The following is a 25641-nucleotide window of genomic DNA, read 5'->3' as shown; positions in this document are numbered from 1 at the left end:
ACACAAAATTCATGTAGTAAGTAACCAGAAGCAACTATTATGCTTCTCCTCTTCCCATTAATTTGGTATTGTAAAATGACTGTATCTGGGGCCTTGGAACAAAATTGTCTGAGCATGGTTGTATCTAACAATTTTGACATTAGGACAAAAGCTCTCTCAGGAGGATCTCTATTCGAAAAAATCCTAGCCCCTACTAGTCCATTACAGCATGTTTCGTTAAACCGAACCCCTGGTGCTTGTACCAAAAATATATGTATATATTAGGGCTGCTGCAAGTGGAAAAGAGAGGGTTCTGCATGCTGGAAGTTAATTTCACTAACCTTTATGCTTGCAGATCTAATTGTAGTCTAATATGACTGACCACTAACTGAAGAGTCTGCTTCATCAGCGGTAACCAGCTTGTCTCCAAGAAAAGTTTTGCTTCTTTACATCTGATTTCCTTAGATATTATCACACCGGGTGGTTCAGAAAGGTTCTCCTTCCCAAGGAGCTTCGTATTCTTTATTATTGATCTGTTTTCAAACACCGGTATTGGACCAATTAGGTTCACATCACCGACTTTTTTTCTTCAACGAAGCCCGAGACAAAAGAGTGACAGACAAGATTTAGCCTGCAGTCCCTCACCTTTGCAGCTAAAGTTCTTTTCCTCAAGCCTTCCTCTTCCGTTTTCTGCAAGAATTAGGCAACCATGCCGCTGGCAGACCTGCCATAGTCGAGTTTTCAATTTATCTCATTGTGGAAGTTGTTGTATTCTCCTATCTGGCTGACCGCGGCGGAAACAATAAGCGCTGGCTTTCCACTGAAGTGGAGAGCACGGATTTTTCTGTGGAGAAACATGAATGTGGTAAGACCTCCAAAAGTCGCGATTTGATTGGTCCAAGTCGGTGGATTCGAAATCGGTGAGTCCGTACCAGCTGGAGAATTAAAATAAAAATTGGTTACGGTTGGTGGGTCACCTTATGGGTGAGGATGATCCAGCCCGGAAAGTCTATAGAGGCAATCTCTATGGTAAAAAAAGACGGCGCAGGCCCTGCCTGAGATGAAGCGATAGCGAAGGTCACAGCACGCCAGACAGCTTTTAGAGATATCGAATTGGTGGACCTCGGTGCAAATCCGAGATGTCTGGAGTTCCTTAGTAGCGTACGCCTACACCAGATACTGGTTCTTGCGCCGTTGGTGGGGACGAAAAGTTAGGTCGGGAGTTATTGAATTATTGATTCGAAATGATAATAAAATTGCAAAACGCATAACGAATTTTTGCATGGATAATAATAATAATACAATACGAAATTGTGCAACGATTTACAACTTTTTCATCTATGGTGTACTAATGAAATATGGGATAATCCTACTTAGCAGATATTGGAATAGCAAGGCAAAGACGAGACATTCGACTGATCCACCTCCTTCGTTGTTTGCAGGCCATTTTCGTCGACGCAATAACATTTATCTAAATGACAATGCACCTAAAAAATATAATTCACGTGAGTTCTACTCTAATTTCAATTATGGAACAAGAAAGCTTATCACCGGTTTGAAATTTCCATTCGAACAACACTGCCGAGTTGGTGAAGTGTGATCCTTAGTTGTCAGATCTATAGTCCTGGCACATACTGTAAACAAACATTCATGTAAATTAGTGCGGAAAAATATATTTTTACTTAATCATTTAAACCGGACTGAATGAATCCAGTTAAATGTTGTCAAAAAGAGGAGATGGTAAAAAAATAAAGTAAGAAAAAGTCTGGTAAACTAAGCTGTATCACCGACATAGGCTCGGAATCACAGAGTGGAAATAGAGTTCGAGCTCCACGAAGGGTGAGTTACTCGCGCTGTACTACGCCTTAGAATAGTGATGTCAGTAAAAGCAGTCCATCAGGCCGACGGAAGGTTCAAAAACAATACATGTCAATACGTGAAAGTTTCTTCGCAGTTTTAAGTAGCGGAGTTTAAAAGTGTGGAGACGGATAAGATAGTCCCCAAGGGGAAAGTCTTTCTTAAGAAAGATTGTTCTGTTGAATTCGCGTTGAACTTTTTCAAGGGGAAGATATAAGGAGGGGACCAGATTACGAAACCATTCTCTAGGATGCTTGTACAGAGAGAGTTGAAGGGAGGAAGGAGGGTGAAACGAGACATTTTTGAAGCGCAATTGATGACATCAAACCAATGTCTGTAAAAGTGAAGCCTATCATCGGATGGATCCGTCAAGCAAGTAGGTGGGCGCTTCGGGTATAAAGGTTTTGTGTTCATCTTATGTGAGAAACTTCTACGCACATTTTTCCATCCGTATATAGCTACAATCCAACATAATCCTTCATATTTGCTCGTACCCATATTTCCGATTTACTTCATGTTCAAAAGTATACATATGTACTTATATAGTACATATATTGAATACCGCTGGTTAAATATACTAATATGTCTATCTGGATTAGACACTACCCGCAAACTTCATTAACACGTATATATACCTACATACACACATATGTCTGGCTGAAGTAATTAATATTGATATACAAATGACCCAAAAACTTTAAATAAAATGTTTCTTTCTGACCCTCCATTCCTGTGAGCTCACTTTGTTGTGGTATTGACGAATTATTGTGCAAGAAATTCACAACAAATGGCAAAGTTTCATCCTCTATAACTTTGTTAATAATAGTTGCATTTTCTTCAAACTTGAACCAAATTATGCCTTATATAGTCCTGTATACACAACAATTTTATAGCTTTTTTATAGCATGAACTTAAGGGGAGTTTGCGGTTAAATTGCTAAAATATGCTAATATGCTATGATTAACTTTATTTGTGCAGATATTAGAACCGGATGTATTTTGAGGTCTAGATTTCGTTTAGATACATTACTGTGAAAAAAAAGTCAAGCGACGACGGCTTTACGGTTTCTTACCAGGGCAGAGGTAAATCGTCAGACGCTGCGCAAATAAAAAAATATATAATAAATAAAGGAGCATTCAACATCTGCGAGCCGCTACGGTCACGCTGCTCCCAGGGCAGAGGTGAGGCAGCGTCTGACGATTTACCTCTGCCCTGGTAAGAAACCGTAAAGCCGTCGTCGCTTGACTTTTTTTAAAAGTTTGGGTGCAAGCCCTAAGCGAGGGGTCCGTGGACCAGGAAAGAGGGAGTAAGTTGCTCCCCATTTGGTCCGGTCCAGCATTAAGTTGATGCAGACTTAGGACCCCATCATTCTTAAAACGAATACATTACTGTGATTTTTTCGGATTTTCCGGTTGCGTAGGTTCTGAGAAGAAGGCCTGTTACACTTTTTGGGGGTCATGTTTTGAGCCCTCACTCCCCTGTGTTTCACCTGACATCAAATATGGAACCAGTTTCGGAAAGTATTAATTGAGCCCTTTCATTTGATAACCCTCTTGACTACATTCTGTGAAAAAAAAATTGCACCCTCCATTCACATGTATGGGGAGCCCCCCTTTAACTTAAGTTAAAATGGCGCGACTTGCTATATGTAAAGAGAATATCAGACCACACGCAAGTCTGAAGTCGAGCAAATTGGAGGAAGTGAACCGACGTTGAACAAAGTTGAGTTGCATTTCAGTTACAACGTGGTCAAAGTGGGCGAACAGCCGTCATTCACATATGTATCTTTCAAGGACTTTAGAACATCAAAGAGGAGTGAAAGAGGATTGTAATTCCAAATGAGAGTATAATCACTAATTTTATATATGCAGGGTTAATGGAAGACAATTTCCTGAGGCACGGGGATAGCCTCCGAACTTGATGATCGACCTCGATATTCTTCAAAATTAACGTAGCCTCTTGTAGACTTACATTTTGCCTTGTTACGAGTTTCAGGCGATACTTTTTAAGGGTCAAGGGCTTGGTCATTCTTTTAGGCAGTGAGATAAGTAAGTAAGAATTCTGGCCTTCGAAATTGAAGAAATCTTCGATCAAGTGAGATGGGTTTAAACGCGGGAAAGTATACAGAAGAAAAAACAATTGATGAAAAATCCGGCAGGTGACACAGTTATAAGGAAAAGACTGGTGTCTGGTGTGGCGTGTAAGTTAACAAAAATGGAGACGCGTTCGCCGATTACCCTACTCAAGTTCGCCCGACCTTTGTTATAGAAAAGGAGAAAGTAGGCTTCGAGGAGTTCGAAATTCAAAATTTTATCATCCAATCAAATTTCAAATTGCAGATGATGTGCTGCTGAAAATAGACAGATTAAAGCACAACAGTTTGATTTTTAGAGCCCTCGAATTCTGGTAGAAAAGTTTTGAACTAATAAAAGATTTATATATATTGGTCAGAATATGTAGGCGGCAGAGAAGTTTTCTTGCAGTTGGTGGCTTTGGCAAGACTTTATGAAGCCTCTTGTGCCTAAAAGGAAGCAATTGCCCGACCAAGGTGGTGAGGTTCGACAGCTTCACTCAGCAGAGAGGTAGCAGTTTTGCTCCTGATATAATGAAAATATCGTCGGAAGAGATAGTAAAGCCAACCTAGATATATTAAGTTTCTTGGATGGTAAAATTATTTGCAACAGCGGGTCATTGGAACAGGCGCTACTATCGTCAAGATAAGATCGCGCCCTACTAGTGAAGTGAAAATACCCGAAAAAAACTGGTTTGAAAAAATTAGGTGCAGGATTAGCGGTCTCGCCAGCAGCTTTCACCGAGATGCTACATGAAAATCAGAGTGTTGATGCCTCAATGGTCAGGGAAACACCTCTAGGTGATCGAAGGGAGTTGTGAAGTGGCTTTTAGTGACTGCCAAAATGAAAGGGGAAATATCAGCTGTATGTTTAATCTCCGCTAATACCACACTATGGGTTAATGAAGAAGCTGTAATTTATCAACTGGTGTATTCGAAAAAAAGTTGGCGCGAATGTCAACGGGAAGACTAAGATACCTATTGTGGAAAAATCCACCACAGTGTTTATCAGAGTCAAGAAATTTGGAAAAACGTGAATTCCGGATCCTTTCAAGTCTGTCATATAATGGAGACGAAGCCTTAGTGCTTATCCTTGCTAGAAGTCAAGAAGGTCAAGTTCATTCCACGCCCTCAACACGATGCTATACATATGTAGGCACCAACTTGACAGCTACATATTCATCAGTACAAAGCTATTTAGCTTTCCACTAATGAAGGGGGTAAGTTGCTCCTGAAATATATATTTACATTGAAAACTGAAAATTTTAGTTTGAACGAAGCTACCCTTGTCTATCAATCCGAGGATCTAGCCTTCAACAATAGCAATATATTTTGCTTGCTTCAGTGAAAAGGATTTTAGCCTGGAAAATGACAGAAAGGTGCAATATATGTCTTTCATTGATTTCATTGAACATGCGAACAGTAAGCAACTTAACGCGATAAGAAACTTACTGCTTGTTTACTATTTTATTTGCCATTGTCCCCTAATTGGGGTATAGTCCTTGAAATGATCCATGGCTGAGCAAGTTGACTTCCTGGTTTTTGGGGCAAACACTGTTAAAAAAATCTTAGGCATTTCCATATAATTTAGGAAGCTTGCCTCAATATTATCTTGACTAAATTCATAATTTGGATTAGGATATGATCCGTCGTAATTCCTTCATCCTTCATTCGCTGCTAGGCCCGAGTCTTTCAACTCCGCATGAATTTGAGCAGGTTATTATTTCTTGTTTGTAAACTAAAGTTCCTCCCAGCATGGAAACTACAAATCACGGTTTTTCACGTCAATAGATGAAGATTCCGTTTCGAAACAATCGTGCTTGTAACAAAAACCATTTTTCTGTAGTTGCACCAGAGAGGTTAAAATATCCAATAATCAAGGGTATTTCTGTATAATTTAAGCCCCGAATTGCCAAAATATAATTTGGATTAGCATGTAATCCTTCGTGAATCTTCCATCTCACTGCTAGGTCCGAGTCTTCCAGCTTCGGGTGAGGTCGAGATGCCATTTTTTTATTGTTTTCAAATTAAACTCCCGCCATACAGAAAAACTCTCGTAGCTTCCCTTGTCAATGCGGGAAGTTTCCGTTTTGCGCAGGATCTTGTAGTGACCGCGGCTGCGCGACGGGAGCGGAATCTCATTCGACTCTTTCTTAATTAATTTGCTTAAACAATGCATTTAATAGTGTGCAATAGCCTTAATGTTCGCTGCAGATTGCACATTATTGAATGCATTCGGGCGAATTGATCTTGACAAGAGGCGAATGATTTGCCGTATCCGCAGGCGCATGCGCATATTGCCGCAACATTGCCTAGCGAGTGAGAAAGGCTATGTAGCAGGAATCGAAGGGGTGCCCGAACAAAGAACGGTGAGAGTGTTGCTTTGTGAGCGTGGAAACGGTGCGCGGAAAAAGAACGGGGGGAGGTTTCGATTTGGCGTTCGGAGAAGTTGGAAGGTTGAAGGAGCACCGGGGAAGAACCGCAAGTGAGACGAAGGAGAAGAAAGGAAGAAAGGCTGGAGCGGCTGGAAAAAGAAAAGGAGAAGGTGGAAGGTTGGAGGAGCACCGGGGAGGAGCAGCAAGTGAGATTAGAGAAAAGAAAAGAAGAAAGTGTTGACGCGGGGCGCGCGAGAAAAGAAAGGCACGGAGGCGAAGCAGCCCAGACGGGAGAAAAGAAGGAGAGGAAGGAAGAATTGACAGTTGGTAGGAAGTATTAGGAATAAATTCTAGCCGACGAAGGTGAAGTGATTTACTTTGTGACGGTATTGATCGTGAGTGTCAAAAAAATTGCGGATAAATCCCAGAAAGACCTTCGCAAATAGGAAAAAACCGATGTGTACAGCTGAGAAACGTGTGGATTCTAACATAATATGAGTAATCGTTTACGTAAGAGTTTAAGCAATACGCCTGCTAATAATATTTATATATAAATGAAATTAATTTTTTTAATCGTTTTCCTTATAAAATTTAGAACTTTGTACACCAGCCGCCAACCGAGCTCGGAGTGACGACTTGGGGTGAGTCATTGTTTTTATTTTCTTTTTTTTTTATTTTCTTTTCTATTTTCTTTTATTTGTGATTTTATTTTTTTTTTAAATTTTACGTATTGTTTATCTTTATTTTCATTTTCTTTTGTTATGTTTAATACTTTGAAATTTGGTGAACAATGAAGTGTGAATAGTGTAATAGTAGTTTGAGGACTTCCACCCTTTCGAATCCCCCCGCGGAACTGCTATAAAAGGGACATCCTCAACGTGAATAACTGGCCTGAGGATGTCGAGGTAGGGCGGGAACCTCAGAGGCCGTGCCTCACACAAGATCTGCGGCGGAAGAGACGATCATTGAGACGGTAAACCGTCGTGGATCTTCCCCTCCTTGATCGCGGCACTCGGGTCCGGAGACTTACGGCTCCACGCGCGCGAGTTACGGGATCACCCCTTAACATCTAAAACCTTCCGACAATGCAACACATGCCATCGAATCAGCTAAACATTATAACCACCCACTCAGCAAAATGTGCAGATCATCGAACCAACGATTCGAGCTAATTCCAACGGCACATGCCGGATATGCATTTTACCTGACCCACCTGTGTAAGCAGATTTAGAAAATATAAAATTGTAACTTTAGCACGTAAGAGTGGAGTTGTAATTATATTGTAGCCGTGGAACGTTGTCCAAATAAATTAATAACTATATTTTTTTGGAGTTTCAATAACTTTAACTCGCGGTCGAGCCGTTTTTTTGTTTTTAAGGTTTTGTTTGTAAAACAAAACCTTATTAAAATCGGTTTACTGTCTGTCTGTCTGTCCGTCTGTCTGTCTGTCTGTCTGTCTGTCTGTCTGTCTGTCTGTCTGTCCGTCACACGCATTTTTCTCGGAGACGGTTGTAGCGATTGGCACCAAATTTGGTAGAAAGGTGGGAACTGTGAACGCTCATGCATATAGTGAGTTACATCCTTTTACGTCGAATTTAAGGGGGGGTCCCCATACATGCAAAGGGAGGGTGTAAATTTTTTTTTTATCAAATATAGTCATGTGGGGTATCAAATTAAAGGTCTCGGTTAGTACTTTTCGAAGCCGGTCTTAGTTTTGACATTTGTTGAAAAGGTAGGGGGTGCGGGGGGTTGAAAGTGGTCATTTTTTTAACGAACCCATTCTCAGAAACTACCAAACCGAAAAATCTGAAAAAAATCAAGGGGCTGTCACTATATGGTGCCTAGGCTCCGAAATACCCTCCATACCGATGCCTGTTCAAATAAAGTTAATAATAGTACATTACTATTATTTTTAGTAATTGACAGGAAAACCCCCCTTAAGTTCACCCTAGAATCACAAAATTTTGCAACAATATAGGCTACAGCATAGAGCATGATCCTGCCAAATTTGATGAAAATCGCGCTATTACTAACAAAGTAATACTAAGTCAAAGCTGTCGCTTCTCTGCAAATTTGAGACTATGAATGTCAATATCACTTGAAAGTGGCTATTTTCACATAATATATGCATATTTTACGTGCTGCATGCTAATGGGACAAATGCACACCCAAATCTCTTTATAAAAGAAATAAACAAAACCTTTCATACCTGAAGCGTCTAGCTTCCGGTTTCCCGACTTGTTTTTCTTTTAATTTCCAATTTTAGTTCGCGTTCTGTTTGTCCTTTGATAAGCCGTCGCGAAATCCATATTAATGTCGAGTTTAGAATCCGGTGCGGACCCACGCATCGGAATGGACACGTTGTTTTGAGTAATGAAGCGTGAGGGATCAAAGCGCTCAAAGGACACCCCCCCCCCCCCCCACATTCCCGAGCCTGGCTAGCACAGAGGCGTGCAAGAACGTGTCGACCGAACACTTTGATGGAGCTTCAATCTTTGTGGGCGAACCTTCACGGTCCATTTAGCCAATTTGTTTAGATTTAGATTAGATTTAGGGATAGCTCTGCCCTCTAGGTCGTTATCGGCCACTCAGGATGATCGACTGGATCTCCTATAACCACTCTTACCATTACAATCTGTAACGTCAGTATTCGCTAATTTCCGAGTTTCAGATAGTTTTGCCCTTACGGGTGTATGTGTAATCAGGATAAACTTAGATAATAGAAATTAAGCTTCGATTATCGTTAATAAAATCTTTGCACCATTGCTAAGATTACACTTTCGCGCCATTACCATTACTCTTATGACGATCCACTTGCCCGTCATTCTGGGATAGTGGATTTCGCTGCAAGACATAACCCATAATGCAGGTGTCGCCCATTCTAAATATGTGACCTATCCACTGACATTTCCAATAATTCTTCTTCTTTTTCTATGTTCTGCCCATGAACGGAAATAGGGATAGGGCGGTGACAATCACGCTTTTGAGGTGTTCTTTGCGGATTCAATGATTAAATCAGCATCTTCGTAGCAGCAAGAAGGACACAAATACCCCTACCAATATCGTAATCAAGACGGTTGCCCTTTTTCCCATGTCCAAACGCAAATAAATATCGGCACAACTTTGGTTTCCAAGTGTGACGGCTGAGTAAGTTGACTTCTTGGTTTTTGTTGCGAAACACTGTTTTACTTAGAAAAAAAATCACGGGCATTTCCATTTAAGTTTGGCTTAGAAATACCAAGGTTGGGTGGAAGCATGCAGGTCTTGCCACAACCTTTTCTTGGCTAAATTGATAATTTTGATTAGGATGTGATCCCTTGTAACTCCTCGTTTGCTACTAGGCCCCAGTCTTTCAACTCCGCATGCATTTGAGCCAGTATTTTTTTTTATTATTAGTAAACTAAAGTTCCGCCGAGCAGACAAACTACAAATCGTAGTTTTCACGTCAATAGATGAAGATTCCATTTCGACGAAATTTTTTTGTAGTTGAACAAATGGACTGAAATCTCCAACACAGAAGTTTTAGTAAAAAAAATCAAGGGCATTTCCGTATAATTTAAGCCCCGAAATTCAAATAGATAATTTGGATCAGGATGTAATCCGTCGTGGATCTTCCACCTCTTCTTCCTGCTAGGTCCGAGTCCTCCAGCTCAGGGTGAGGTCGAGCCAGTTTTTAATTGTTTTCATATTAAAGTCCCGCCGTTCAGAAAAACTTCGCAGTTTCCTTGTCAATGTGTGAAGTTTCCGTTTTGGCGCCATGCAACATTTCAGTGTAGCTCCATCTTCGCGCGGATCTGTAACGTCAATATTCGCTAATTTCCGAATTTCAGATAATTTTGCCCTTGTGGGTGTATGTATAATCAGGATAGGCTTAGGTAATAGAAATGAAGCTTCAATTCACGTTAATAAAACCTTTCCACCATTGCTTAGACTACAGTTTCGCGCCATTACCATTGGTTTTATGCCGATTCACTTGCCCGCCATTCTGGAGTAGTGGATTCCACTACAAGACATAAATCACAATGCAGATTTGCCCTTTCTAAATATGTGACTTATCCACTGACATTTCCAATCATTCCATTCATTTCTGATCAACACATGCACTGGATTCTAGCCCGTGCGCCGATATTTAATTCAATATAATATTATATTATATCAGGCCAAAGTACCTCGATGATACGACTTAAAACATTCGAGGAACAGTGATTGTCACTTTCCACATGCAGCAAAAGGGGAATGTTGGTCCATAACCAACCATCAGCAGACACAACACCGCTTAAACAGACAAATTGATCGAAGTTTTCGATGTTCTGCCCATGAACGGACGCGATAGGACGGTGACGACCACGCGTTCAAAGTGTTCGTTGCGGATTCAAGGATTTAATCAATGTCTTCAGGGGAGTAAGAAGCAGGGAAATACCGCCACTAATATCGTAATCAAGACGGTTGCACTTCGGAATCTTAACGAGTCCATATCGAAATGACCTTAGATTAAAAAAAGGCGGAAACAAGATTGGTAGCGCAAATAAATATCAGCACAACTTTGGTTTCCAAGTGTAATGATTTATTGCCCTTTTTGGTACCAGTACTGCCGGCCAGAACATTGAAGAAATCGAGCAATTTCTCTCACATCAAGCTATAGAACGAAGCCGTTGACTAGGTTCTATTCTGTTATATGGATTGCATTGTTACTCAAAATGTGCAAGCTTTCATTATCTTATTACACTGTATTTTAATTTAGGATTGCAAAAACAGTTTTTTTAAAAATTGGGTATTACCCGAAAAGGGTGGTCCGTGCACTGGACATAAGGAGTAGGATTACTCAGGATTACTCAATCTGAAATTCTTAGCACACCGAAGTGGTTCCCGAAGTATGGTATTTGTCTTTCTTACCAAGCATTTTTAGCAAATAAAGGAACTTAACGTTAAATTTGTTGTTATTTTATGTAGTAAAATATACTTACGGCAATTCATATTTTTTGCAGACTTTTTTGGTGCACTATAATCCCCTATTTGGCGACCATATTTATCCCCGCAATATTTATGTGTACTGTTGGTCTGCACTGGCAAAAACCATCCATCAGGTTGGCAAAGTTGCCCTTTGAAGTTTATCACTGAAAAGCCTTCTGCTTCAGATGTCTGGATTTGCTCTATGTACTCATCTTGGATTATTTCGCAGTCATGAAGATAAAGCCAGCTCCGATGAATTGTCTTATTATCTAAGAAGGTCGAGTACATTCAAGTTATCATTGAATAAAAATTTAGAAAAGAATATCTTACAACAAGGCAGGTTTTTAAATCCAATTTCAGTTGCATTAAATGTATCTGTTACAGGAAATCCTGTACTTTGGTCAACACAAGTGCAAGAATCCCCCATGCATTGCATCGGATCGAAACTTCCATCTTCAAGGCATCGAGCAGTTATAACAGGGTATCTTGAAGGGAGAAGTTTTGAAAGCTTGTCGTTCAGACGAGAGCATTCACACTTCATCGTAAGTTCAGTGTAGGTGGAATGCGGTGCTTCCCCAAATATACGTTTTCCTTCTTCATCCACGCAAAAACACCTACATGAAAAAGTTGACAAAGATTAAAGTGGAAACACTGAGGATTTTAGAAATATTTATGGTGATTCACGTTTGGCCTGGATGACATTTAATCGGTCGATAATTTCCATCACCATCGCAGTTTGGACGCTGCATATAAGAACCAGTTTCATTTGCCGAATATTTCTTGTCGAACTCAATTTGTTCTTGAAAACAAGGCGTGTCGGTCACTGAAATTACGTTGATTCAAATTTAGAAAGCAATTGTCAGGGAATTTTTCACTAACTGCGTTGGCACTTGTAATCCTCATCCTCCTGGTCACGTACACATTTCAAACCAGGCCCACACGCATATAGGGGTGGTGCGGCGTCAATAGACCCAATAGTGCAATATTGTCCCTCTCCTAGATTTAGAAGTAGAAAAAAAATTAGTTTACGGTTGTATGAATAAGTTGAAGATGATAGTTAAAATATAGTATGTATATCATGGGTATTATTATTTTTTTTAAGGGAAAGTCGCACCGCGTCCTTGAAGAACTATTGTGCCCCTTTTACTGGTTATAGTGTACCTGTTGATCATAGTATCTCAACCAGGCCAGTAACCGTTAGGAACTTTAGTATGTTCCCCACTTCCAGAAGTTTCAGCTTTTCATCTGGTATTAAGTGTTCTCCCAGATGTATCGACCTACTTTGCACAAGTGCTGGACACTGTCCCAGGACGTGCATAGAGGTTTCGTCCTCCTCCTCACAGAACCTGCAGGCAGTGTCCGTAGATATCCGTAGCTTCCCTAGGTGGTAGTTCAGTCGACAATGACCGTGAGAATTCCCACTATGATTCGGAGGTTCTTTTTGGTGAGGTTTAAGCAATCCTTTGTGCGCATGGGTTCGTATCCCCCAATAAGCACCCTGGACTGCTCCATCCCTGGTAGGCCCGCCCAATATAGTTTCCTCAACCGTTTTTCTTCGTTTCTTAGATTCATAGCCATGAAACCGTTTCCGATTCCACAGAAGGGTTCTGGCCCGTATAAAGGCATCCCTGCTCCCTTCTTGGCTAGTTCATCCGCTGCCTCATTGCCCTCCAGCCCAGCATGGCCTGGAACCCAAAGTATCCAGACCTTGTTGGACGAGCCGAGTGTATTCAGTCTCTCAAGGCATTCCCATACCAGTTTAGAGTTCACCTGGTTGGACCTAAGTGCCTTGATCGCTGCTTGGCTATCGGTGAGAATAGCTATGTTCTGCCCCCTGTAGTTCCTTTGCAGATTAAAGGAGGCACATTTGTCTATGGCGTAAATTTCCGCCTAGAATATGCTAGTGTACCTGCCCATTGGCTCAAAGTACATTTTCCTTGGACCAATGACACCGGCACCCGCTCCCTCTGCTGTGAGGGATCCGTCAGTGTACCAAGTAATCAGTTGCTGGTTTAAGCCGTATGCCACAGCCACGCTTTCCCAGTTTGTCTTGTTACTCCAACGTGTTTCAAACTTCTTATCGAAGTGAAACCTCGTTGTCATGTTGTCCCTCGGTATCAGTAATTCGGGATACCGCCTAGAAAGGATATCAATCTTCCTTCGATTTAGGCAGCTCCCCGCCTCACTCATGCTACCGGCCATCCTGAATATTGATCTCCTTGCCTGCATCTGTATGTGCAGATGGAGAGGGGTTAATCCCAGAAGGACCTCCAGGGATGCCGTTGGGCATGTCCTCATTGCCCCACTGATACACACGCAAGCCAGCCTTTGGAGCTTATGTAATTCTCTGGCTTGTGTGCTGAGTTGGGTTCTTTCTGCCCAGATTACCGCTCCATAGGTAATCATTGGTCTTACTATTGCAGTATATATCCAAAGTAGTATCTTCGGGCTACAACCCCATTTTTTTCCTGCTATGGATCTGCAAGTCATCAGAGCCCTCGTGGCTTTCCGACAAGTGTTTCCGACATGTGTCTTCCAGAGTAATTTTTGGTCTAGCGTGATTCCCAAGTATTTGACCTCTGTTTCTCGTTTCACCTCCATATCATGTAATGTTATGGCTTTCAGGTGATCCAGCTTACGCCTCCTAGTGAATGGTACTATGGTGGTTTTGGTTGGGTTGATCCGCAGTCCCACCTTCCTGCACCAGGCACTAGTAACCCTTAATCCAGTTTGGATTCTATCACATTGGGTATCTTCATATTTGCCCCTACAGATTAGAACAATGTCGTCCGCGTAGCCCTGGACTTGTATTCCAGTATTAGTTAACACGTCCAGGAGTTCATCCACTACCATACTCCACATCAGCGGCGATAGTACTCCGCCCTGTGGACAGCCTTGAGTGGTGTTCATGATAATAGAATTTGTACCTGTTTGTACCTCTATTTGTCTGCTTTCTAGCATTTTGCCCATCCAGAGTGCCAGGGTGTTTCCCAATCCTTTGCGGCTCAGGGCATCCTCTATCTCTGTGTGCGATGTGTTGTCGAATGCTCCTTCGATATCCAAAAACGCGCACAGTGCAATTTCTTTTGTTTCAATGGCGTCCCGTAGTACCTCTGTCAGCTGATACAGAGCAGTTTCAGTTGACCTTCCTGCCCGGTAAGCGTGTTGACAGTGATGTAAGGGATTACGCTTTAGAACGTTAGTTCTAATATAGTTGTCTATGACCTTCTCCACCGTTTTGAGTACGAACGATGTTAGGCAGATTGGTCTGAAAGATTTAGGGTGAAAAGGATCCTTTTTACCCGCCTTCGGAATAAAGACCACTTTTGCCCGTCTCCATGCCATTGGTATGTAACCCAGTGCTATGCTCCCCCTTACCACCCTCAGAAGAGACTCTAGGATAATTCCTAGGCCCCTCTGGATAAGTGCAGGGAAAATGCCATCTGCTCCGGGAGATTTCATTGGTTGAAAGGTTCCCACTGCCCATCTTAGCCTAGCTTCTGAGCATACCTCTTTTGCTAGTTTCCAGCTCTCTTTCCTTCCCCTTTTATTCGTTGTTGGGGTGTCAGGCAGATTATTGTCGCCTACCGCCGAGGGGTAGGACCCCGGGAAATGAGTTCTGAGAAGCAGGTGTACCCTGTCCTCCTCATTCTCGGTGAATGTCCCATCTTCCTTTTTCAAGCAGACAGAGGATATTCTCCCGTCTTTGGCTACAGCCTTGTACAGCCTAGTTGCTTCTGTGATCTGTTCAATCCCTTCACAGAATTCCCTAAAGCTGTTCCGTTTCGCTTCCCTGATGGCGTTGCTATACGCAGTCAGTGCATTTTTATACCTCCGCCAGTCCCCGGTTCGTTTTGCCCGGTTAAAGAGTTTTCGTACCTCCGTTATCATTCTGGCTAAGTTTCTGTTCCACCATGGTACATCCCTTGATGACTTGACTGTCTTGGGTAACATCTTCTAGTAATTTAACGTTTCACGCCTTTCTGGAAAGGTCAACATATAAAATTACGATCACTGTCTTAATTAGAAACTGGAAAGTTTCCTTGTACAGGCCGTTATACACTCGCCCAAAGCATGGAGGTTGAAATATTGTTGAAATGTTTGAAATGGCACCTTTTTGCATGATATATATCGTGTCCAGGATCAATTTTTGGCAACCCCTTACCGGTGTCTTTTAGCTTGTTGTTTGTCACGAAGTTTTTCTAGGTAAATAGTCCCGTAGAAGCATCTGATCAAGCCTCTTTTGAAAATTTGTTATTCCCCAAGTAGTACATATTCACCGCATAATTGTGGGGCATTATGCATAAACATCCACAAGTGGTTTAATAGAAAACAATGGCCTGTTATTAAGTCTATTATTATCCTCATTTTTCTTTTTGAACCATTGTAACGCACGACAGCAATCGGCGTCGGTTACACTACGCAGCTCCGATGATCGTCCTACTACTGCGCTGGTGGCACCGCACGCTTCCTTCAGCCTTTCATCAACCCCTGTTTCTGCTGAACCGTCGTCATTCCAATCCCATGTCGCTCCAGCGGGCCCTTGTTGAACATTGCCTCATCACCAATGCAACTCTCGTGTCGAGGTTAGCTTACTCCGTCACTTCCGATCATATTCTAGCGGATATCAAAAGCAAGGCCAACTCAACTCGGTCACTTATCTCGTGTGTAAAGCTGACGAAGGATGGCTCTTCAAATCGACTGACAGCTTCCTTCACAGTGACATACCCCCATGATTTCAACGCTACCGCCCAATCATAATCTTAGCCGCAACAGGTCTTCATCAAGCATTATTGGAGGGCCGAGGTTCGAGAAAATTTCTAAGTACCATCTGTCGAATTTCAAGTTATCTGCCATAGCATTCCAACATCACGTTATCTACATTAGTGAACTGTGGTTGGATTTTAGATACCGAGCTCCTAGAAACGAGCCCCGATACCTGTTAAACCCCCTCGCCGTGCCGAAACCATCTTTACCTCCTCCTCTAACTACGGTTCTATCACCATACCGCCAAACGTATGCCCCTTTTTCATATCCTATGTAAATTGTCCCAGCCTCAGCCTCTTTCTCTGAGCGAAGGTTTCTTTGACAGATTATCAGACAAGTTTGTGTGCCTCTCTTCTTCTCCTTCTCTGTGGCGACTTCAACCTTCCTATGCGCTCATGGCCTACCATTCCCGGTGTTCCCTCCTTCCTCAATAAGTCCAGCCACCATTCCCTTTCATTATCCACTTTTATGCACATCTGTGTGCCCCTCTAATTTACCTTTTCCAGAAATCACTGAAATCACACTCTTCCAATACCGTCATGCCCCCTCACGTTCCTCCTGACGCCCAAGATTCTGCTCTCAAGTGTGTCACTCAGATCACTCGACTCCACTCCCCTGTTGCGCGCAAGTCTGCCAAGCTTAACTTTAATAAGGCAAACTTCCAAAGTGTGAACCAATCCTTGACGACAAGTAAGCCACCTCCCCTCCCTCTCTCCATTAACGTTTGACCAAGCTCTCAGCACCTTTTGCGCTCTGAACTATCTGGTTCACCACAGGAGTCCACAAAAAACTTCGTCAAAAACTCACTGCTAAGAAGAAGTTATTGACCTCTGGAACCTATGCTGACTTCGTTTTTTTCACAACTCTGGGTTTCTTGGTCAAATCCTTAAGATTTAAGTCCACAAAGGACTATTTGGCCAATGTTGAAGACTCACTGGAGTGCGGAGACCTTTAACAACATTCCTCTGCTAATTAGCCTCAATTATTTTGTTATTTACTCTGCCGCTCTTTTCCCCAGTATATCTTCTCTCTCCTGCTTCCTCTTTCCTACCACCAGCGAATACAGCTTGCCTCGCATCACCTACCATCCTTACCCCTCTCCTTGTCGACCTTGAAAACGACGGTCGTCCAAACTTCTTTTTGCTTAAAGTTGGTCAATCAATTTCCCTTGCTCTTTTCATTATTTTCAACAAGAGCCTCGAAGAGAACCACTTCGAGAGAACCACCACTACTCTCTCGGTGTTCCCATATCACTTATTTCATGGCTTGATTATCACCTTTCCGACCAATCGTGCCGCGTTGCTTTCGATGGCGGCACATCCCGTTCCTTCTCCCCCTCCTATGACGCCCTACAGGGGTCTATTCTGGTCCCTTTATTATTTTTACTTGTCCCTGTTTACTCTATACAGATGACCATAAGCTGTTCTCCGCTATATCGTCGCCTATGGACTGTGTCCCTCTCCAATCAAACCTAGACACTCAGGTTCGCTGGTGCTCTACTAATGACTTAGCGCTAAACGTCAACATATACAGCTCGCCCAAATCCTCACACACTCCTTCTCCTACTGTCCTGGTAGATATTTCTTATCATTACCAGAAGTAATTTTCGACAATAAGCTCCGCTTCGACACCCACTGCTTCGAAATCACCACTCAAGCTGCAAAATTGTCGGACTGCATATTTCCTCCTCCGATTTTCACTCCATCCAACCTTCTTCAACTTTCATCAACTCCCTCGTGAGAGGTACCCCGTAGTATTGCTTCATGATCTGGTCACCTGAGATGGTGCAAAGTAATTTCAATCCTTCCCTCTTCTTTGGGTGGACTATCTCTTACGCCTCCGCTTGCTGAACAACAGCAACAGCGTAGGACCTATCTGGATTTATGCACATTTTTCAAACTTTCTAGGCAGTTTTAATCGACTGTTTTGCCTCTAACGACATCACCTGCCATCCTGCGTCTTTTAATATATGCAAAGTTCCATAACTGGTGTTCTTTGTGATCGACGTATCAACGAACATCTCAAATCTAAAATTTACCACAATGTTGTCCGTCCTGTCGCTCTCTATGGTTCTGAGTGTTGGCCAACTATAAAAGACAATGAACCGCGTCTTGCCGCAATGAAGACAAAGATGTTACGTTGGACTAGTGGCGTGACACGTTTTGATCACATCCGAAATGAGGATATCCGCGATCGTTATGGGGTTGCACCGATCGTGGAAAAGTTGCGAGAGAGGTGTGGTCATGCAATTCGTGCTAATAAGAATTGACTTGCCAAGATTGGTCTGAACATCGAAGTCGATGGTAAACGACCAAAAGGCAGGCCTAAACAACGGTGGCCTGATAGCTGGATGGGGATTTAAACATTTAAAAAAAAAATCCATCGAAAGAATGATAGTTTATAAGAAAACCCGAAGCAAATTGCTGGTAGATGTTATGACTCTAATTAGATTAAAATAAGGAGTAAAGATTTTTAACAGAAAGTTTTCTGAGTTTATGCAGAATACTTTGGAAAGATTAGTAACTAAATTGCCATGCCATTTCTCTGTTATTATTATTTTTATTTCTCAAATATGCTGAAACATTGTGCCACCAATAAGAAGGCGGTGGAAGCTGCAGAAATTCACAATGCCCACCATTGTCATTACGGTCGTCAAGACTACGACTCCATATTACATGTCCAAGCAAGGTGCTATTAAAGCCCACCCATTATCCAAATACCCATCTTAAGGATAATGTTACCTTCTCCTGAAAAGCAAATTGCTTATAAAACCCCTCCTTCCCTTTTGTGTCCGCTGGTATGTGCTGTACAATTGAGATAATTCTTATTTTGGACCACAATCTCATAAGGAGTATACTGTCAGAAACCGATTCCCAGGAAATGGAAATGCACCTAGGGGTTATCGTAAGCATTAGTCCACCCCGCAATAAAATTCGCAGTGCCGCAAAAGGGCGAGGAAGATTCAGTCGAATCCCACTATTTCCCAAAATGTACAGGTTACCTTGCGATAATTCTTACCCAAATTAGAGAATGCGAGCATTCTGAGGCCTTCGTCCAAACATCAATCTTAACCATTTTTAAAAGCGAAAAGTTATAATCGTGGGGTCAGTCCTTATCCGAGGCACAGCTGACATTTCGGTAGCAATAAAGTTCCGAAATTTACGTGTTGTTAGCCCACAAATTCCTATCTATGGTTGTCTCTTACGACATGCTGAATGAGTTATAGATTATGTATGGTAGTATTTCCTGTTCAGAATGTAGGGCATCAACACTGTCAGACTGTGCTTCAGCTTCACTATTATCACACTTAACGCTGTGCTAGTGATCAGCTCGCAGATTATGTATGCATATAACAATTACAGTGAACAACCAAAGTACAAAATAGTAACAGCCACTGCATGAACCCCAGTTTAGACAAAAATATGGATTTCCGCGATTTGGTACACCATTTTGGAAAAAGTGATAAATGATATATAAATATGAAAAAGAGATTTGAAGTAGATCGAGCGAGTTACTTTTCCTAATTCTTATGACGCGCACCAGGTGAGTGTGTTTCGAGAAAAAGGCGTTTAAAGTTTGTAATGCACAACGAGGTAGAAGATCGCACTCGCTTCTAAGCACTAGAAATACAAACGAAAATAAATATCGATTTTAAATTTTAAACAGGGTGTTCTTGAATTACTTTTCTGCTAGAAAGCAGAGTACGGGAAGCTGGACGCTGGACGTTTATATGAGTTCAATTCATATGATGATGACGTCTTACAGTGCGATAAATTCATGTGAAAGACAAAATTTAGATCTTCTATAACTTTGTTGTAGTTGAATTTCCTTCAAGCTTTCCAAATTTGTGTATTATATTGTTACGAATTTGCTTTTACGTACTTCTGCCGCTGTCAACAATTGTTACGATTTCCTTCACGTAACCCCTTTGCTGACACCAATTGTTACGTTCTTAGCTATTCGTACTCGTCACTCGTTACATTACTTGCTTTGCGTAGGCTCGTATCACTGGATACACAAAAACCAGTTCTATAACTTTAATACAACCGTTTATTAAACACTTAATTATACAACCGTACTGTATAATTACATATAGAACAATTCTTTAATTACTATTCGAGGCGTATTAATATCCGGCGCGATCTGTTCCAACTCTAGAACCAGACTGACTTTGTGGGCGGATTTCCGGCCCTTTTATACTAAACGGAACATTCCAGAAAGGCATGTAAACACTACTAGAAAACTACTTTGCGACGGGATCTTTCTCTCTGCTGACAATCTGTTGACAATTATCGTAACTAAATATTCGCCCTACTGTTATATAATTTCGGTGTCTTGGCTAATTGTCATAACTACGATTCATATTGACGTCACACATAATTTTCCAAAGTGATTTTCGTAACAATATTATTACTTACAGTTTTCTACTACCAGGATGAACTTAAGGGGGTGTTCGGGTAAATTTCTCAAATATAGTAATATCCTATTATGCTCAGAACGAGACCTGTTACACTTTACTGGGCACACATTTTGAGCCATCACTCCAATATGTTTCACTCACTATTAGAAATAAGGTTTTAAAAAGTACTAATTGAACCCTTTCATTCGATACCCCACATAACCATATTCTGTGAAAAAAATAAACCCCATTTCGGATATATGGGGAAACCGCACAAAATAATGCTACTCGTTCGATATAAATGGTGTCACAGACAACATGTTCTTACCGAATTTCGTGAAAGTAGGTTCAGCCGTTTAAAACAAAATCGGATCCGACAGACAGGCACACAGACATCGAATCGATTCTAATAAGGTTTGGTTTCATGTAAACGGCTTCAGGTAACTAAGGCTGTATGTCTCCAATCGTGATGTTCCTCAATGTCCGCATCCACTTGATGACTGGCCGGACTATACTTCTACTTCTTATAATCAGATTTCATAGAAACGCCCTCTCAGTCAGTAATTTACATTGCTCCACCCATAGCTGCCATTTGCTCTACAATTCTTAGTCGATTTTTGAAAATGCACAATCATATCAGAATAATCGCTTTGATAAGTTAGTCTTGTATAAAAGGTATATCCTTCCGATTGAAATATAAAAGCTTCACATCTAAAAATAATTCCATCAATGCAGACCTTCTCCAAGGCAGCCTACTAAAACCAAATATGTTTTCGCTTGCCAGTTGGCAATAATCTGTTTATATCTGCATTCGAAGACAACATAATGATTCTTAGAACACACTACAACCCTGAGGAGTCTCCAAGTATTTAAAATGAAGTGATATGAAAAATTTCGCACAAGTGGCAGCAAAAGTTATCACGGTAAATTTACCCTGAATCGGTAAATGCTTTCGCTTATTTCCAAAATTGGGATTAATATTCCACAAAATGGTGATGTCAGATATCTTGGTGCCCACCTTAATCGATGTCTAAAAAGTGAAATTAAAAGTAAATACTATTTATTTTATAATCTATCAAAAGTGTTGTTTAGCCCTAGACAGCAAGATACTCTTTATGAACCCATCTGAACTTACGGAATTTATTTTCGAGGTGCAATACTGCTACATTAAATGCATTCTAAGATCCTTTTTATATTAGCAGCAATTTTCCCCTAGTCCGACAAGAACCGTAGCTTACACAGTGATAAAAATATTCTTCTCATAGCTGTTAGAAAAAATATGAAGAACTGAAAAATCGCCAAAATATGTATAGCTACAGGAAATTAACGTAACCCTCATACTGTACGTCAGAATCGCAATAATCATTGGGATCAAAAGAAATTCGTATATTTTTTTCTGTCCGTAAGATTTCAATCCATATTATTAATACTAGATACAATAATAACTGAAACTGTTAAAAAAGGTTAAAAGCGTAAGGAACATTCCCACTGTAACACCTCATCCGATGTTGTCCAAATACGTTGCATATTCTTAACCCCTTTAGACATTATGCCAAACTGTCTCTTATCTAATCGACGGTGCTGCAGCCTCATTCAATAGCAACCCGAGATTGCATCTCCATCCCTCAATATTAGGCACCATCCCAGACATAAGGAAATTTCTCCTGAAATTCACAATTATCGATATCGAGATGACTTCATAGCGACCAATTTGAAGAGTTGTGATGAGAACTACATGGGCTACATCTTTTTGTCCGCATATTTGGTGCTTCGCAATTACGACCACAGCCAGATCGTCTGCAAAATTGATTCTTGTCATCAGCTCCAAAACGCAAAGGCGATTTGGTTTTGTGATTGGGTTGGATTATCAGCCGGTTTGAACATTCTCCTCAGAATTCCATCCGGTTTTGTTGTTCCAATTAGGTCTAGCTTCCGAGATGATGATATCCCGATGTAATACCAAGTTAATTCATAAATTGTATTATTCCATTATAGGCATCATTGAAAGTTTGAAGCAGGACAGTTTGGCTACTGGACCATACCATCGCATTAAAACTTAATTCTTAAGAATTATTAAATTAGTTTCACTAGCTCAGATACTATATTTGCCAGTGTTGAAACATGCACGCAATTACTATCACTTTCTCCGATTATACGAGTAATTCCCAAGTATCCCATGAACCACCCACGCTCGAGTTATAAATGATGATAGGGCTTCTCGTCCTTAGAAATTTTAAAACAAACTGGGGAACAGTTTTTCTCGTATCATTAATTGAGCTGCTTTTTTAAGGTTTTGTTTTGTGTGAAACAAAACCTTATTAAAATCGAGTCGATATCTGTCTGTCCGTTTGTCTGTCTGTCTGTCACACCCGATTTATTCGGAAATGGCTAAACCGATTGTCACGAAAGTTGGTTCGAGCGTGTGCTGTGTGGATCTCTTTACATACAGCAAGTGGCGTTATCATCATCATCAAATGACGCAACAACCGGTATCCGGTCTAGGCATGTTTTAGTAAGAAACTCCAAACACCCTGGTTTTGCGCTGAAGTTTACCAATTCGATATCCTTAAGCGCTCCATCTCAGCCAGGGCCTCCCTCGTTTTCTTTTTCTACCATAAATATTGCCCTTATAGACTTTTCAGGCTTGATCATCCTCATTCATACGGATTAAGTAACCCGCTCACTGTAACCTATTGAGCCGGATTTTATCCACAACCTGACGGTCGTCTCCCAAGTCTCCGAGGAGTACATGAGGACTGTCACGGGACGTTTCGGGCGGAACAGTTTTTGGAAGCTGAAATAAGCTCTGTTGACTGCCAACAACCGTGCGCGGATTTCATCATCGTAGCTGTTATCGGTTGTGCAAGTCGCGTCATTCTGTGTTAAATTTAAGAGGGGCTCCTCATACATGCGAACGGAGGGTGCAAAATTGTTTTTTCATAGAACGTGGCTGTGTAGAGTATCAAATGAAAGGACTCGATTAGTACTTTTCGAACTCGGTCCCATATTCGACCTCGGGGGAAACATAGGGGAGTGAGAGGTCAAAATATGGCCCACAGAAAGTGTAACAGGTCTCGTTCTCGAACCTATCTAACCGAAAAAATCTGAAAAAAATCACAGTAATGTATCTAAATAAAATCTAGGCCTCAAAATACATCCCATTCCAATATCTGCACAAATAGAATAGTTGAGAAGAGTGTATTTGCACATTTGCAATTTAGCCGGAAGCAGGGATACCATGAATGTGGGATGTTTGAAGAAGATTCAACTATTATTAATAAAATTATATACAGTGAAACTTTTACATTTTACATGAATTTCACGCATTCTAAGCACATGATGTCATCATAACATATCAATTCGACAAGGTAAGGTCGCATGTGGTGGTCGCGTTAATAATAGGTAATATTATATCTTATAAGCCTATGCTGAAGCTAATATTTTGTATTTCTGAGATCAACTTAAGGGGCAGACAGATAAACAGTGGGTCGATTTTAATAAAATTCTGTTTTACACGAAACCTTAAAAATGCTCAACCAAAATTACTAGGTGGTATTACTTAACGGAAGTAAGAGGGGATCGATATTGCTAAGATCGCGATTATGTTTATAATCTCAATATATATTGCAGTGATTCAGGTCCGCATGAGTTTCAAACAGTAAAGATCCTCTAAAAACTATAACCTCGAAAAAAATGTTTTTTATTGGGATTTGAGGGATCGTAAATCCACATGTACATACTTTCAGATATCGCACCGGACCAAATGGGGAGCACTTTTTTCGTCCTTTGGCCTGTCGGCCGTTTCACGCAAAAGGGTTTTTTTTTATATGAGTTTTCACACAAAAATAATCAATCTGAGCACGGGGGTCTCGTTGGCTAGGTTATTATTTAAGTACACAAAGTATAATAATTTCAAAGTGATCTGGACGTTTCTAGAATTAACTTCTTGTGTAGACAATTATAATTATTGCTTAGTTGAGCTTTTCAAAAAATATCCGAAATTGAATTGAAATTTGAGTTTTGTTTTATATTCACCAGAATAAAAAACTGTTGCACAAAAATATAGAAAAATTCAATATTTTTAAAAGAATCTCTACTAATTCACTTACTTATATTCTCCAAGCAAACATTACAACAATTGCATGGGTCGGCAGCAGGGAAAACTTCTCCATTATGAGTCTCGTTCTGTATTTGACATCCAGTTGACAAAACTGGACAACCTTTCTGCTCTCGATAAGACTACAACAGAGCAAACTTCTTTATTATCCAACACCAGTTTCTATTAGGTCAATCCCACTTACTTGGCAATATTGCTCTGAACAGAAGATGTTAGCACTACATAGCCTAAACAGTAACAAAACTATGGAAAACTCTAGAAAGAAAGGCATCTTCCCTATTATGTATCAACCAAATACTGAATCACAACATAAATCTTTTAATTGACAATAATTGTTTTGCCATTACTTCGATAAAAACGCTTCCCTTATCAGCAGGTGAAAATTCAATGGAAATAAGAACTTTAATCTTATCAAGTAAATTTATGAGAAAGATAACATCAAGCAAGTAGTATCAGTTTACTTTTCTTTCTAAACCTCAAACTGGAGTTTTTGCAATAAATTGCACATTTGAAAGTTATTTGATTTAATAGATAAACTTACAGGAAGTAATAAATTTATATGAAACTTTAAATTGATATTAAAATAAATGACAACGTGTTTAATAATCCGGACCAGTTATTTATGATTGGCACTGGAAACATACTAATAGGAGTTGACATTATCCTCTATCGCTAAAACTGGGATAATTGAATTAGTGGTTTTAAAGCAACTTTCTGCGTAGATTATGGATTTCCTGGAGATTCGCACAGGTGGCACAATTTGCTTTGCGAATTTAAGATACATATCACTTCGTTGAATAATCTACATATGTTATTATATCTTAAATTGCACATAGTTGGTATTGAATTTGTCAAATAATTTCAGGTGGTCAATTCCGATTTCGAATCTATCGCTTTTCCATGAATGTAAGCTTATACATGGGCAAATATAATTGAAAAGTAAAACTTTTCCTGACGAAGAACTTCCACAAAGAACTTGAGACGTGAACATCACTCCTCCTGTATGCAGAGCTATTGCCCTTTTGTACCCTCTGAAATGATACATACTCGTGATTATATATTTAATAAATTGGAATTTGAAATGACGCCGCTCATAGTTATTGCAGTGATTTTCTTCACAACATTA

General features: G+C 40.6%; 1 protein-coding gene across 1 annotated transcript; it reads right to left on the bottom strand.

Moving 5' to 3' along the window:
• Window positions 1–1251: 1251 nt before the first annotated feature.
• On the bottom strand, window positions 1252–24870 carry LOC119647051. The gene is made up of 8 exons (XM_038047809.1): window positions 24700–24870; window positions 24508–24637; window positions 12112–12228; window positions 11917–12055; window positions 11563–11846; window positions 11247–11501; window positions 1531–1613; window positions 1252–1466 (listed from the first exon to the last, which is right to left on the bottom strand). Exons 1-8 carry the CDS (start codon window positions 24784–24786, stop codon window positions 1353–1355), a joined length of 1209 nt encoding a protein of 402 aa, XP_037903737.1. The 5' UTR covers window positions 24787–24870; the 3' UTR covers window positions 1252–1352.
• Between the last annotated feature and the right edge of the window lie 771 nt (window positions 24871–25641).

Source organism: Hermetia illucens, chromosome 1 (assembly GCF_905115235.1).
Source record: "Hermetia illucens chromosome 1, iHerIll2.2.curated.20191125, whole genome shotgun sequence".
NCBI lineage: Eukaryota > Metazoa > Arthropoda > Insecta > Diptera > Stratiomyidae > Hermetia > Hermetia illucens.
This window is presented reverse-complemented; position numbering and strand designations above follow the sequence as displayed.